The 15,553-nt window shown below is 42.5% G+C and overlaps 1 protein-coding gene across 2 annotated transcripts in view; it reads left to right on the forward strand.

Moving 5' to 3' along the window:
* LOC119857561 (cytoplasmic dynein 1 heavy chain 1) overlaps positions 1–15,553 on the forward strand; it is a 73,226-nt gene that overhangs the window by 18,665 nt on the left and 39,008 nt on the right. For both annotated transcript variants that reach the window (XM_038406652.2, XM_038406653.1), the window contains exons 10-26: positions 1,653–1,802; positions 6,141–6,287; positions 6,471–6,611; positions 6,827–7,003; positions 7,133–7,243; positions 7,333–7,452; positions 7,766–8,005; positions 8,606–8,761; positions 9,216–9,329; positions 10,338–10,448; positions 10,529–10,738; positions 11,307–11,453; positions 11,758–11,924; positions 12,763–12,936; positions 13,765–13,930; positions 14,018–14,206; positions 14,306–14,500. In XM_038406652.2, coding sequence (XP_038262580.1) covers positions 1,653–1,802; positions 6,141–6,287; positions 6,471–6,611; positions 6,827–7,003; positions 7,133–7,243; positions 7,333–7,452; positions 7,766–8,005; positions 8,606–8,761; positions 9,216–9,329; positions 10,338–10,448; positions 10,529–10,738; positions 11,307–11,453; positions 11,758–11,924; positions 12,763–12,936; positions 13,765–13,930; positions 14,018–14,206; positions 14,306–14,500 — 2,715 coding nt within the window. The remainder of the gene's footprint in view (positions 1–1,652; positions 1,803–6,140; positions 6,288–6,470; positions 6,612–6,826; positions 7,004–7,132; positions 7,244–7,332; positions 7,453–7,765; positions 8,006–8,605; positions 8,762–9,215; positions 9,330–10,337; positions 10,449–10,528; positions 10,739–11,306; positions 11,454–11,757; positions 11,925–12,762; positions 12,937–13,764; positions 13,931–14,017; positions 14,207–14,305; positions 14,501–15,553) is intronic.

The following is a 15,553-nucleotide window of genomic DNA, read 5'->3' on the forward strand; positions in this document are numbered from 1 at the left end:
TGTATAGGCTCCTATTACCCCCCCACCCCCTGTCCTGATTTTTCACATTTGCTGTCTGGTCACCCTAGGGTGTGCACATGTGTGGGTCCTAGCTGCTCCATGCCCCCCTCATTGAAGCAGGTGTGCAGGGTTACTGCTCTGGGAACTGCAGGGCACCAGTGGACGTGGGGCCAGCTGCAGACAGGGGCGTGGGGCCCGGCATGTGGGGCTCGCTGCGGGCAGGGGCTGACTGGAGGTAGGGGCTGGCTGCAGGCAGGGGGTGCAGAGGTGGTTGGAGACAGGGGCTGGCTATGGGCAGGGTGGTGGGTTCTCATGGGGAGAGTGGCTCGGAGTAGCCCAAGCAGCAGGACACGGCCCAGCAGAGCAGCCGGGAACCCACCAGTCAGCAGCGGGAGCCCTGGGGCCAAGAGTCAGGGGAGCAGTAGCAGTAACGGGGCTTGTGGCTAGGGCCAGGCGGCAGCCCACATGGCTCCCGCAGCGCAGCTCAGCACCCCCAGTGACCAGAGGAGGAATTACATCACTTCCCAACCAGAGACCAACAAAGCCTCAGCGCCGCCTGCAGGGAAGTGGGTTAACAACCGGTTCTAAAACTGCTTCAAAATTTTTAACAACCGGTTCGCGTGAACCAGCTCCAGCTCACCACTGGAGTAGACTCCCAAAGAGCTCTCTTACAAGGTATTTTATAGGATCCTAACCTATGTAATTTAGACCCAACCTACTATACCCAAATCTTATTTCCGAACCCGAAGAATTTTATGGGTACCCTTCCCCTATAGGTTAATGGATTATGACTCTTCCTTTCTAAATATATTAAGGATTATCTCATTCCCAAAACTGCCAACCTAGGCTCTCTTGATGACCTCCAAGTTGTGGTGTACCCTGCAATTACCAATTGGTTGTAGAAGCCAGATAAATCTGTGATTGTGATGTGGATAGTTCCTGCCTTTGGTTCCCCAAAGTTCAGGGACCATTCTTATCTTTGCCAAAGGTTGCCAACTTTTATGCTGACATATTTATACCTGATTATATTTTTTGTTATATAGCAGATCTTACCGGATCTTACAGACCGGTAGGCTTCTTGCATTTCAGCAAAACTTATTATTAGGAAATACATGCCTCAAAATATTCTAAATTCCAAGGAATTATTACTGATAAAATAAAATGGATTAATTTCAGAAAAAGAAACCTATTAATTGATACTGCCAGCTGGATTAATAAAATATAATAGCTAGCAAAATAATCCTGTGGGCTATTTATGGCCGGGTAAGGACAGGTTCTCCAACGTGCGTGAACATCAGCACCTTAATACGGACAATAATAATCCTAATGCTAAGGTGAAGTCTCTTACTTAGGATAACATGGCAGTAAATCTGACATTTAGGTCCCCTCCTAAAACATGGATTTTTTTTAAATACTCTAAACAGTAGTCTAGCATGTTGACTTAAACTTACTTTGCTTTAAAAGTGTTCATTTAACGTAAAAAAAAAACCCACTCCTGTTCTAAAGTATAAGACTGAACTTCCATCCTTTAAGAGTCCTGCTGTATCTGAAAGTTTCAGGGATTTCTTGACTATGCGGAAATCTTTTGGAGAGAACACATGATGATAAAGCTTCTTTGTATTTGTTTTCAATATGCCTTCTTCCTCCCGTAGATTGAACGAATACTAGGAGTTCGTCTACAGGCTGGGCTGAGAACTTGGACCCAAGTTCTTCTTGGACAAGCTGATGATAAAGCAGAAGTTGACATGGATACAGACGCACCTCAAGTCAGTCACAAGCCTGGTGGGGAGCCAAAGATCAAAGTACGTTACATTTGACTATTACCCATTATGCTTTTTGCTAAAATAAGACCATACAGAACCTTGAGTAGAAATAAATACTCTGATGGTACATATTGCTATATAATGTAAGTTCTTTGAGTCATGGTCCCGATTTGTATTCCTCTGGGGGTTATATGCATGCGCCATGCGTGAGAAGCTGGAGATTGTGAAAGTAGTAGTGTCTCTTGGTCCACACATACACCCTTGCTTCGCTGAAATCAAGGGAATCTTTGGTACCACGGTAGTCCCCCTTTCTACGTTAGACTTTGGTCCTTCAGGCCATGTTCCTGCCCATTTCCCTATGGCTCCTGCGGATCCACCAGTTTTGAGGGCAGCGCCTTTGAACTGGGCTTTGATTTTTTGGCATTGGAGGACTTGTATGGAGTGCAGGATATGCCCCTCCCATAACCAATATGACTACCCTAAGATTCTGCAGACTCTATGGCAGTACCCTCCCTTTCCCCAGCAATGGAATCGTTGGTATCCTGCTCTTTGGGGCTCTCCACAGCAACAGATCTGCCTGGTTGGCCATCCTGGGCTTTGTGGTGTCAGTATCTGCCTTTGTAATCTTCCCACTATGCTTGAGAGGAGTTCCCCCCACCTCACATCTTTGACCGTCATAGAGTAAGTATTCTGAACTGGTGTTGGCAGATGCTCCTCTTAGTCCAATTCTGACAGTACTGCTGGAACCAGAGCAGTTCCCTTCATCATTTCCAGATGCTGTAGTGTCTTCATCTCCCTCTTCATGCCCAGATGACTACCATCAGTTCCAAGAACTGTTCCATAGGCTAATACTCTCCACGTTCCACTATACAGAACAAACGGCACCAGCTGTCTGATATCCTACACGCCTTGGTACTTAGTAGAGCCATTCTGGCAATCAGTGATGCTGTTCAACTGGCCCGGACTGTCTGGCACACTCCAGCCACTTGCACATTTACCCCAAGGAGGCAGAGAAGAGGTATTGTGTACCTGCAAAGGGGTCTGATTTTTTTCTGTGTTCTTATCTCCCCTCCCCCGCCATCCAATTTCCTCATCGTACAGGCAGTGACAGAGCGGGCCCAGCAGCAAAGCTGGCACTCTCCCCCAGCAGATGAGGGCAAGCGACTGGATATTTTGTGTCAGAAGGTATTCTTTTCTGCTAGCCTCCAATTTCACATCTCCAATTACTTGGCTCTGTTCGCTAATTACGACTTTCTTACCTACAGCAAGTAAGGAGGACTTCTCAGACAAACTTCCCCAGCAGGATCAAGCCTGCTTCAAAACTATCCTACAGGAGGGGAAACTAGTTGAAGGACAATGCTCCAAGCCACTATGGATGTGGCAGACAGTACTTCGCTCACTATGGCTCCAGGGACCTTTAGGTGGAGGGAGTCATAGCTGCATTCAGCAGGTTTCCCAAGGGAAGTAAAGAACACCATAGAGGACCTCCCTTTCAATGGGTTTCATCTCTTGAGTCAGAAGACAGATGAATCTCTCCACTCCCTCAAAGACTCCAGAGCCGCTCTGCGATCACTGGGTATCTATGCACCAGCAACCAAGTACAAGTCTTACTCGGCCTAGAAGTGGACTGTCTCCTGCAAAAAGGAGTGATAGGTCATAAGAACAGGTTCTATCAGGGTGCAGGGTTCTAGTCCACCTATTTTCTAGTCCCCAAGAGGGGCATGTGGTGGCGGATCTTAGACCTCAACCACTTCATATGCAAGCCAGAGTTTCATATGGCCACCCTAGCAACCATCGTTCCTTTGTTAGAGAGAGGCATGTGGTTTACAGCTCTCGATATGCAGAATGCTTACTTCCACATGGATATCCATCCTACCCACAGACATTTCCTGAGATTGAAGGTTCTGCATTTTGGACTCACCACTGCTTCACAAGTCTTCACCAAAGTTTTCTCAGGAGCGGTGGACCACTGCCAAGGGCTTTGGCTAGCAGCCAAAGGGGAGGGGCATTCCTTGACCTCCATGCTGCTTACACTCCACTCCTCCCTGGCGGTGAGTGTAAACATCAGAAAATCAGTTGGATCCCACACAGTCCCTAGAATTCATTGGGCCTGTATCAATTCAATATCAGCACATGCCCACCTCCCAGAGCCCTACAAGAGCTGATTTCCACTGCAATTTCCAGTCGTTCTGTTCTGGCCAGGGTTATTTGTACATACATTACTGCCTTAGCTTGTCTCCACTTTCGTTGCCTACAGCTGTGCCTCCAGAGGATCTGTTTTCCCATGAACTAATCAGACTTTCTGCTGACAGTTCCCCAAGAGCTTCTCTCCTTCCTCTAGAGGTGGGTTGATCCAAGTCAGGTCTGAACCAGAACATCATTCCTTCAGTCCTCCAAGCAAAACGATCATCACAGATGTGTTACTTGTCGGATGGGGTGGCCACATGGGCAAGCACATGACTCGGCAGTCTTGGACTGCTCGGGAATCCTGGATGCCCATCAAAGTTCTAGGAAATTAGGCGATGCGGAGACCATGTCGCACATTTCTCACATTAATTCATTCCTGTCATGTTCTCATCATGTCAGACAACACTATCCCTGTTTACTAAATCAATAAACAAGGGGGCATGAGGTCACGTACATTTTGTACAGAGGCAGCTCATCTTTGGGATCCTGTTGTCAACAGCATACCCTCCCGGAATTCAAACTCAAGTGCCAACTCTCTCAGCAGGAAATTCATGACGGATCACGAATGGGAGCTCCACAACACCGTGATCACCAACATTTTTAACCGCTGTGGGATTCTGACCAGAGACCTCTTCATCTCCCACACCAACAGCAAATGCACCCAGTATTCCTCTGGGAGACGGGGGGGGGGGGGCTCAGTGACCTTTCCCAAGGTGATGCCCTAGTCCTCTGCAGGTCAGACCAGATCAATTATGCCTTTCCTCCCTAGAGCTTCTGTCACGTGTCCTACACAAGATCTAATGGGAGAGAATGACAGTCACTCTGATTACCCTGTTGTGGCCTTGACAGTGCTGGTTTCCCCCCTTATCCACATGTCAGCATATCCCCCTGCTTCAGTAGCCAGCTTTTCTGGAACTCCTCAAACGGCACGGCTGCAGGACCCTGCATCCCAATCTCAGAGACTTTTCACATCCGAGCTTGTTTTTCGGAGGGCATCTTCACTAGAGCAGGAATGTTCATCAGCAGTACAAGACATCCTCTTGAATAGCAGAGAAGAGTCCACAATGCAGTCCTACAAGGACAAGTGGAAGTGTTTGACCTCATGGAGCCGACAGAGGAGTCCTGCTCCTGAAAATGTGGACATCCGTCGTCTTTTGGACTATTTTCTCTCCCTGAGGACATCAGGCCCCTCACTCAACTCCATCAAGGTGCACACAACCACTATCCATGCCTTTCACCCTCTTGTGGAGGGGCACTCTCTTTACTCACCCTTGACTCCCAGATTTTGGAAGGACCTCCAATGGACTTATCCTCCCCTTCAATCCATTGCTTCCCCAATGGCACCTCAACCTTGTCCTCAGTGTTGACGAAATTGCCCTTTGAACCTCTGGCCACCACCTCCCTCTCTCTCCTCTCTCCATGAAGGTGACTTTCCTGGTAGCTATTACTTCTTGGTTGGAGAACTGAAGGTCATGGTGACGGACCCCTCCCCCCTTTACCATGTTCTATAAATACAGAGTTTCCCTGTGCTTGCACCCTAAGTTTCTGCCAAAGGTTGTATCCCATTTTCATCTCAACCAACCCATACACTTACCTGCTTTCTTTCTGAAACCTCATGCCTCAGTGGGGGAACTGTGCCGTCACTCCCTTAACGTCTGCTGCGCCCTGGCTTTCCGCCTTCAAAGGATGAGATGATTGAGGAAGTCTCCCTAGACATTTTATCACTATAGCAGAAAGGATTAAAGGGCAAGTGATCTCCAGTCAGCGGATTTCTAAGTGGGTTTTGGGGTGCATTACACTAGGAGTTATCAGGACTGTCCCCACCCCTTGGGGTACAAGCTCACTCCATGAGAGTGCAAGCATCGACTACAACTGCGCTTCATGATGTACCAGTTACGGACATACGTAGGGCGGTTGCGTGGACTTTGGTACGTACCTTCTCTTCTCATTACGCCTTGGCGCAAGACTCTGCGACGGATGCCTCGCTTGGCACGGCAGTGCTCCATTCCGCGGTTCCATCATCTTCCTGCTTGTTGTTAACCCTCAGTGGGATACAATAGGGACTATCACTCAAAGAAGAAGAGGTTGCAGCTTTTGTCTAAAATGTATTTTGTGTTTATCTTTAGCTGGCCCAGCAGGTTCTTATTTAGCAAAATTGAAACTGCATGTGGTGTCTTTCTATGCCTGTAGAATGTTGTACATGAACTGAGGATAACCAACCAGGTGATCTATTTGAATCCCCCAATTGAAGAATGCAGATATAAGCTCTATCAAGAAATGTTTTCCTGGAAAATGGTAATACTATCACTACCCAGAATTCAAAGTCAAAGATACCAGGTAAGCATAATAAATGTATTTATGAATCTAATAAGATGGCTCTAAGTAGAACTGTTGCATTGCAGTTGTATACAGATAATGTAGTCTTTAATGGTTATGAAGGAGCAATTTTTGAAAATGAAAACTGGCCCTGTATTGTGAACTTGGTATATGCAACTTGTATTTAATTGTGGGTCTTGTCAGGTGGGTGTACACTATGAGTTATCTGAGGAAGAGAAGTTCTATCGGAACGCCTTAACACGGATGCCTGATGGTCCTGTAGCGCTGGAGGAGTCTTATTCGGCTGTTATGGGCATTGTGACGGAGGTCGAACAGTATGTTAAGGTAGGATATGAATTCTGATTTTCAGTTTGAAATTGTAGAATAGCGCATTTGTTGGTTTTAGAAGAGCTCTTCTATATCTTTAATCAAAGGTAAGTCCCATCAATGTTACCTGTTTACTATAATCCCCATTAATTCAGTTATGTAAATAAGGAAAGTATCTACATTCTGAAAATTCACGGTTACATGGAGGTTTTTTTTAATGTACTTATTAATAGGTATGGCTGCAGTACCAGTGCTTATGGGATATGCAAGCTGAAAACATATACAACCGTCTTGGAGAAGATTTAAATAAGTGGCAAGCCCTCTTAGTTCAGATAAGGAAGGCTAGAGGAACCTTTGACAATGCAGAAACCAGGAAGGAATTTGGACCTGTTATCATAGACTATGGGAAGGTAGGAACCTGAAACTTTCATGCATCTTATAAAAGTAACCTGCGGAAATAAACTTCAAAATGGGCTTATAGAAGATGAAATGAGACTTCATAACTAATAGTAATACTCGTTAAACTTTCTTGATTGTAGGTACAATCTAAGGTGAACTTGAAATATGACTCTTGGCATAAGGAAGTACTCAGTAAATTTGGCCAAATGCTAGGTCAGAACATGACAGAGTTCCATTCACAAATTTCTAAGGTAAGAATAGTCCAAACAATGATTCCTTATTACAAAATCAACTTACTACATCCACCTTTTAAAATACTGGGTTTTTTCCCCTCTAACAGTCCCGTCAAGAGTTAGAGCAGCATTCAGTGGACACTGCTAGCACATCAGATGCAGTGACATTCATCACATATGTACAATCCCTGAAACGTAAAATCAAGCAGTTTGAGAAACAAGTTGAGGTAAGTTGTCACTTTCTTACTAACATCTTGTTTCTGGAAATCTGTAAAAGCTTTTCTACAGAGAGGGGACAATTGATCATGACCAGTCTAAGCCTGCTAAGAGAAGCCGTGCCTCTAATTTCCTGTCCTAGTAACTCTCCTAGATAAACACTTTCAAAGCACGATTCTATGGTGAGCCTTTCTGATTTACTTTATACTTCTGAGGTTCTTTAGGCTGATCTATTGCTGTTTTTCTCTTTAGACTTCTGGCTATCTGAATTTCAAATTGAACTTCAAGTAGGTTACCTTCTAACAATGTTTGTTTGTTCTGTAGCTTTACCGCAATGGTCAGCGCTTGCTAGAGAAACAGAGGTTCCAGTTCCCGTCCTCCTGGTTATACATTGACAACATTGAAGGAGAGTGGGGTGCTTTCAATGACATAATGCGTCGCAAAGATTCTGCCATTCAGCAACAAGTAGCAAACTTGCAAATGAAGATCGTTCAAGAGGATCGAGCAGTGGAGAGCCGTACAACTGACCTGCTGACTGACTGGGAGAAAACAAAGCCTGTGACGGTGAGTTTTTTTCAGGTCTCTTTGCTGAACTCACAATAGAAAGTTTGCATTCTGTAACAAACAGGTTGTTTAGTAAACCCTGAAATAGACAGGGGGGCACAGTTGTCACCTTAGAGATTTTGATGCAGAAAGGTGAATCCTCTCTACGGGGTTTCCTAGTGACTTGGCAGAAAGTATAGCTTGTCTTTTGCTCTGGGTTTAAAATTCCAGCACTTTCCCTGACTTGCATTTTAAAATGGAAACGTCTCTATTGTAACTTGATTTTTTACAAATGTAACTAGCAATAAGGAGTGTGCACTTCATAGAGCATTTGGTAAGGCAGAATTTTGAGCCTGTGTCCTAAGCTAAAAGTTACTAGCTAGCGTCTGCTAAAAAATCTCTCCTGCCAAGATGATTCTTTAGATGCTTACCCAGGCAAGGGATCAGTAACTCGTATACTCAGAGTTATAAAGGTCTGCCAGGGAAACTGAAGATTCCTTAAAGCAGAAGAGATGGCATAGTGTCTGATGCTAATCAGATGTAGTTTCTGCACAGATTTGAAGTGCTAAACCCTAACGCTTAACATCTGTGCCATGTTGTCCTTCATGTGGTTCTTTCTAGGGAAACTTGCGTCCTGAGGAGGCTCTTCAAGCACTTACCATTTATGAAGGGAAATTTGGTAGGTTGAAAGATGATCGTGAGAAATGTGCGAAGGCCAAAGAAGCTCTTGAGCTAACAGATACAGGACTACTCAGTGGCAGTGAAGAACGTGTGCAGGTACAAACTGCTGTTTAAAAATCCATGAATTTGGTGCTTGTAAATGGTTCTGGACAGATGACTTCTTGTAGGCAGAGGTCCTTCATTCATAGAGAAGGCATAGCACTCAATGGTTCTCGCTTATGCTGCCCTATCACTGTGCCCTAACCTTAAGTGGGATGGTCCAGCCTCAGGAGTGAGTAACTCAGTCTCAATACCCATTCAGCCCTTGGCTTTTCCACTGAGACTGCAACCACAGACGTTTGAGGGCAGCTTTATAAGATGTAGAAATCTGGCCATTAAACTAGGCAATGTGCTAGGCAAGCTAGGGTCAAGTCTCTGTCCAATTACCTGTACCCTGACCAAGTTCCTATCCCAATGATTTGTTTAAGAAGTTCTGTCTAACTTAGGACAGATATTTACCATCATTTTCTATCTAACTGACCAAAGTTTGATGTATGCCTTTGTACTCTAGGTAGCTTTAGAAGAGTTACAAGACCTCAAAGGAGTTTGGTCTGAGCTTTCCAAGGTCTGGGACCAGATTGATCAGATGAAGGAACAGCCATGGGTTTCAGTACAGCCTCGCAAGGTACTTTTTTCTTATTCAGTGTATAGAGAAAGCATAATTACAACTGTACTCTTTGCCTTTTTGGTCTTTGAGTTAAAAAAACACTTAAATGCTCGAAGAACTTGAAAATGAGCCAGAATATATGGCATGGTGCTTATGTACCTGGGTCTTTTTGGCATATGAAAAATGGAATTCATAACTGAGAATGCAGCCTCTATCTTAATCTAACTTGCAGCACTGAACGGCAGAAATAACTTTTTTCCTCTTAACTGAAGCTTCAACAGGGTAAGGTTTAGAAAACAAAACTTGAAAAATTACCAGGATTACAGAAACTGCACAACCTTAAATATATTTAATTATAGGCTACGTCTTCAGGGGACAAGAATTGATGCTATATCTGTTTCTTGAAATTTAAGTTGATCTAAATTAGCACTTTTTTCTCAAGCACTTGTCCAGCTTCACTGATGAAAAGCTATTGCCCAGCTGATGCTTCTTGGATACATAAACCTGAAATGAGGCTTCTGCCTCTTATCTGTAAGGAAGAATGTCACAATTTCATGACCACTGTGATCTAGTGTAGTAATACTTCATGCTGTGGTACTCCAATGATCAAGGGATAGAGAAAACTAGTATGGTGCCAACAGTCATGAATTAAGTTAAAGCAGTACTGTTAACTCAGAATCTGCTGAGGTGGAATATATCAACAAAAGCATGGGGAATCTGTTGGAATCATGAGATTTTTGAGGGGCAAATGAATGTTTTCATGCATGTAGTATTTGGTTTGCCTGCCTTGTATATAGCTATAGTTAGTGTTGGCAAAATTAAATATATGCAGCATAGGAAAGTAAGAATGGGAGAATCACCCTTGCATAATATTGATCATAAAGAACAGTTGAATAAAAATGTTAAGATAACAAACTGTAAGTAAAACGGATAACTGTTGTAATATCCGGCTTATTAGAGTGATTGTGTTTATCATAAGGTTGCTAGTAGATGAATTCTTTCATGGCTTCTGTATTTTATTGACAGCTTCGACAAAATTTGGACGGCTTACTGAATCAGCTGAAAAACTTCCCTGCTCGTTTGCGGCAGTATGCCTCCTATGAATATGTTCAGAGACTTCTGAAGGGTTACATGAAGGTAAGCTGTACTTAATTTTTTTAATTAGTTATCAAGGGTAAGTGATCCATTATCTTAATATGTGCTGTCTCGCGTTCTAGATAAACATGTTGGTGATTGAACTGAAATCTGAGGCTCTTAAAGATCGTCACTGGAAGCAGCTGATGAAGAGGCTTCACGTTAACTGGGTTGTCTCTGAACTAACCCTGGGTCAGATCTGGGATGTTGACTTGCAGAAGAATGAAGCAATTGTCAAAGATGTACTTCTTGTGGCTCAGGGAGAGATGGCTTTGGAAGAGTTCTTGAAACAGGCTAGTATCTATCATTTACCTATACTAGACCTGTTGTACAGGAGAGGTTTTAGAGGTGTAAATTTGCTGACAGCTATGTAACAAGTTGGATTTTAGATACCCAGGATGGTGAAAGTGAAATGCTTTAGATGTTCACCAAATATTGTTCGTTCTCAATAAACTGAGTAAATGTAACACACAAACTGACACAACATGAAACCCCATAGGTTTAGGGGTTTTATTAAAAGCTTTGGAAGTTTACTGAAGGTACTGTAACTTAAACTTAAAGATAAGTCAAGTAAAATATATAGCTAGTACGTTACTATTATGAAACTTCTAAGTAGAAGACTGGAAACTTTGTTCTGTAATTTCATTTTATGAATTGCAATAACTTGAACTCTGACCCACAAGATATAATTATGAAATCTTCCACCATATGATTCACAGCAGGCCTGCCGGTTCATGTGCTCTGTAAAAAGATAGGAATCAAGGTCACGTAACTAGATGTCTACACTATAGAATGAAATAAATGTAATAGAATTAAAATTACTATCGGGTGTTCATAACCTGACTTCTTTTTTTCTTAAAGATAAGAGAAGTGTGGAACACTTATGAACTGGATTTGGTTAACTATCAGAACAAATGTCGTTTGATTCGTGGTTGGGATGATCTCTTCAACAAGGTCAAGGAGCACATTAACAGTGTGTCTGCCATGAAGTTATCACCATACTACAAGGTATTTTTCTTTTCGATTATCTTTGGCTCCCTCCTTGTTTTCGTAGTCTTTCCAGTGCATGTATGTTCAGCTGGCACCTTGTGTGTCAAGTTTGGCAAATTACTAGGTGTATAAGTGGATTATACCTTTTTATAGCTTTAACCAAACTTACAAAATTATTTCCAATTCAGTTCTTCAACTAGGTTGATTAGTGTTACTTGTCCAACTTCTTAAAGTCATGCTGACTAGTAGCTGAAGTGTGGGTTTTGCCTTTTTTTTTTTTTTTAAAGGTAAACTGAATGTTAATGGTTTTTGTAACATTTAGGTGTTTGAAGAAGATGCCCTTAGCTGGGAGGACAAATTGAATCGCATCATGGCACTCTTTGATGTCTGGATAGATGTCCAAAGACGATGGGTCTACCTGGAGGGTATCTTCACTGGTAGTGCTGATATTAAGCACTTATTGCCTGTTGAAACCCAGAGGTTCCAAAGGTATACTCACTTTGGATTTGTGTGACATTCTCAGTTACAGTTCAGAGCAAGCTGCACCATTGACTTTGTTCCTCTGCCTGCCCTTTCCATGAGCATCCCTTTCCAGTGATAGGTCTGCACTTCTTCTCTCAGTGAATCCTGTGATTTGCCCTCACTTTTTTTTGTTCTAGTGAACCAGAGCAAAATACTCCTGTTCACCAACAGTGTTCTCAGCAGGTCTATCTGGGTTTTGGCCCCTGCTGCAGACTTTGGAAGCCTATGACCAGTATGAGTGCAGTGACAGAACAGCTTGTTCATGTAGACAGTTTTCTTTTGCAAGAAAAGTGTTAAAACAATAAAAGACGTGTAAACCTATGTTATCTAGACCTTTGCCTTTCCTTGCAAATTTAGGTAGCCCCTCTTGTCCCACCTGTCATCTAGCATTGGGCTAGGCAGGTAGATTGCACCCTTGCAGTCTCTGCCTGTGTCCGATCTTCAGTTGATGTCTCCCACCTGAGCTAACAAGCAGTCTCTTATCCATTTCAGAGTCTTTGACCAGGTTCAGGACATATGTTCCAGGGCAGACATATGCACCACTCCAGAGAGTCAGAGGTAGACTTCAGTGGTGGATTTACTGTATGGTCCATTTGAGCGCCAGCAATTGAGTTAGTCATTGTTTGGTTCTTGGGTACCGTGTGGAGTGCTACACTAAAGATTAATTCTAGTTGGAGCATAAAGCCAGCCCTACCGTAACTCACACAATATTAATAAAATTTAATAAATATCAGCCTTTTTTACACTTGGTAATTGTATCCTTCATTTAAAGTGTGCTTAATATTTTTCTCATTCTCACTTACAGCATCAGTACTGAGTTTCTGGCACTTATGAAAAAGGTATCCAAATCTCCCCTTGTGATGGATGTTCTTAATATCCAGGGTGTACAAAGGTCACTGGAGAGATTAGCAGACTTGCTTGGAAAGATCCAGAAAGCATTGGGAGAATACCTGGAGAGGGAGAGATCCTCCTTTCCTCGGTAGGGAATTTCATCTCCTCAACCAACTGTGCTGGAATAAACTCTAATAGGAATTGTGTGTGTGTTGTATGCCTAAGTACTTCCTTTTATTGTGTTCCGCTAGCAACCTTCTAGTGCATATGAAGATATCAAAACATGAATGCTTTGGAATCATAAAAAAATAAATAAAGGTTGAACAATTTAGATATTTTATGGTCCCATTTCCTGGGACGTGATAAACTTTAATTTCTTTGTGTGGGTCACTTGTGATTAGTAACTTAAGTGGCATAATTTGAATATAAATATTGCTTAATAGGCTGTTTCACCTGGTACTGAATAATGAAATTCTCAAATTAGTTTTTTCATTTAAGCTTAATGAACCCTTAGGAATCTAACCAAATACCAGAGCTTAAGAACTTGTATCATTTTATATTTGAATCATGTTGCATTCTGTTTCACCTTCAATTCTCAGTAGTATGTGAGGTCCTTGGATTGTAGATCTAAACATAACCTCCATATCAAGCATGTGTTCAGAGTGGGAGCTTTGCTCTCTCATAATCTTTCAATACTTGGCATTTATCTGCTAATGAGGTGTTAAAATGGGAAGAAAACTGTAGATAGACTAAAAATGGTGCAGAGATCAAGCCCTGAGGTGTTTTTACTATGATCTAACAGAAATATGGAGAAAAGAATTACACAGCATTGCACAAACTAGCGGACATTTCCCCAGTTTTATAAGGACTATAGAGGGTTCAAGTAAATAAAATCTGGGCCTTCAGTTAATTTTAAAAAATTTTCACCTCAGTGGTCAGTTGTTTTAAAAAGCTTTAACCTTATCTCTAATACTAGGTTCTACTTTGTTGGTGATGAGGACTTGCTCGAAATCATAGGAAACAGCAAGAATGTAGCTAAGCTGCAGAAACATTTCAAGAAAATGTTTGCTGGAGTTTCTAGCATCATCCTGAATGAAGATAACACTGTTGTTCTGGGAATCTCGTCACGTGAAGGAGAGGAGGTAAAGCTGCGTCTTTGGGGGTTTTTGCAAACTTAAAAACCTGGTCTAAATTAAAACTAAAATTACACTTAAATTTAATTGTTTCAGGTGCTGTTCAAAACACCCGTCTCTATCACAGAACATCCTAAGATCAATGAGTGGCTCACACTTGTTGAAAAGGAAATGCGGGTCACACTTGCAAAGCTGCTTGCCGAGTCTGTTACTGAAGTAGAAATCTTTGGTAAAGCAACTTCAATTGATCCAGGTCTCTATATTTCTTGGATTGACAAATATCAGGTATCCATCTTATTCACGTTTGTCTAACCAAACTACCTAATACACTTTTGTGGGAGGAACAACTCTTAGCAAAAATCTAACTGTATTTTAAATGTTCAGGCCCAGCTTGTTGTCCTGTCAGCCCAAATTGCATGGTCGGAGAATGTGGAATCTGCTCTGAATGGCATGGGTGGTGGAGGAGACAGCAGTCCTCTGCACTCTGTGCTGGCTAATGTTGAGGTCACGCTGAATGTGTTAGCAGACTCTGTGTTGATGGAACAGCCAGCTCTCCGCAGAAGGAAATTGGAACACTTGGTAAGTAATACTCTCCTCCCCATCCTCAGTAGTCATTCGGTCTCTTACAAAATTTAAACACAATCTGTCCATCTTCAAATCATGAAAGTGACACCTAGGGAAAACTAAAATGTTCCCATCAAGATTTCTTGAGGAACAGCTGTTTCTGTAGATATTGCATATGCCTGACTTGAAATAACGTCTATAAACTTAAATGTCCATGTCGCATAAGATTCTGAAGAATTATTTAGTGAATAGAAACAACTCTTGGAATATACCACCCAATCTCCTAGTCTGAGAATAGATAAGAATATAAACTCTTATCTATGTATGTACATGGCTCCCGTAACCATAGTGTCTGAGCTCCTTCAGCTGTTTAAAAATAGAAACCACTTACGTGAGAAATATAATTTAAAACTTCTGTGTTTGTGTGAGGGGCTGTCATGGTCATGTGAAGAACTTTCTGAAGAAAAGAGCGAAACTGAAGGTTTTTTTGCATTTAGCTGTGAAAGTCTTAAGTCATCACTTCTTGCCCACTGAAGTCATAGCATAACTCCAGCTCCTCCTAAGAAGCTCTACTTTCCACCAGACAAGTACAACTGACAATCTGTCCTGTTATTCAAAGGCTCCCGTAAAATAAACCTTTAACAAACTTCTAATTGGGGAACAAGTGTAGAGTGCATAGCCACAGAATGGTGTTTGTAGCAGTCTGTGCTGTACAAAACACAGCACTCTATTTTCTTGGCAAGTTGGAGCTTTCACTTGGGGTGTGGCTTCACTGCTGGACATGACTTGCAGTAATCAAATCTATGGACCTTCAGCCTTACCATGTCCAAGTCTGTGCTGATACAGTGAGGTGTCAATTTCTGACCTACTGCAGATGAAAGTTGACGTTATTGTGCCTTGGGCATCCAAAAGGATTAAAGGCTCGTGATAATCTAGTCTGAGGGGAAGGTGCCCTCCATAGTGAAGTCTTAGGGGAAGCAAGTTCTTGGAAACATTTCTCTTTATCTACCGGCATCTCAGTCTTGACTGGGTTTAGCTCTAATGAGATGCGCTTCATTCAGCTGATTC

This window comes from Dermochelys coriacea, chromosome 6 (genome assembly GCF_009764565.3).
Source record: "Dermochelys coriacea isolate rDerCor1 chromosome 6, rDerCor1.pri.v4, whole genome shotgun sequence".
Classification (NCBI taxonomy): Eukaryota; Metazoa; Chordata; order Testudines; family Dermochelyidae; genus Dermochelys; species Dermochelys coriacea.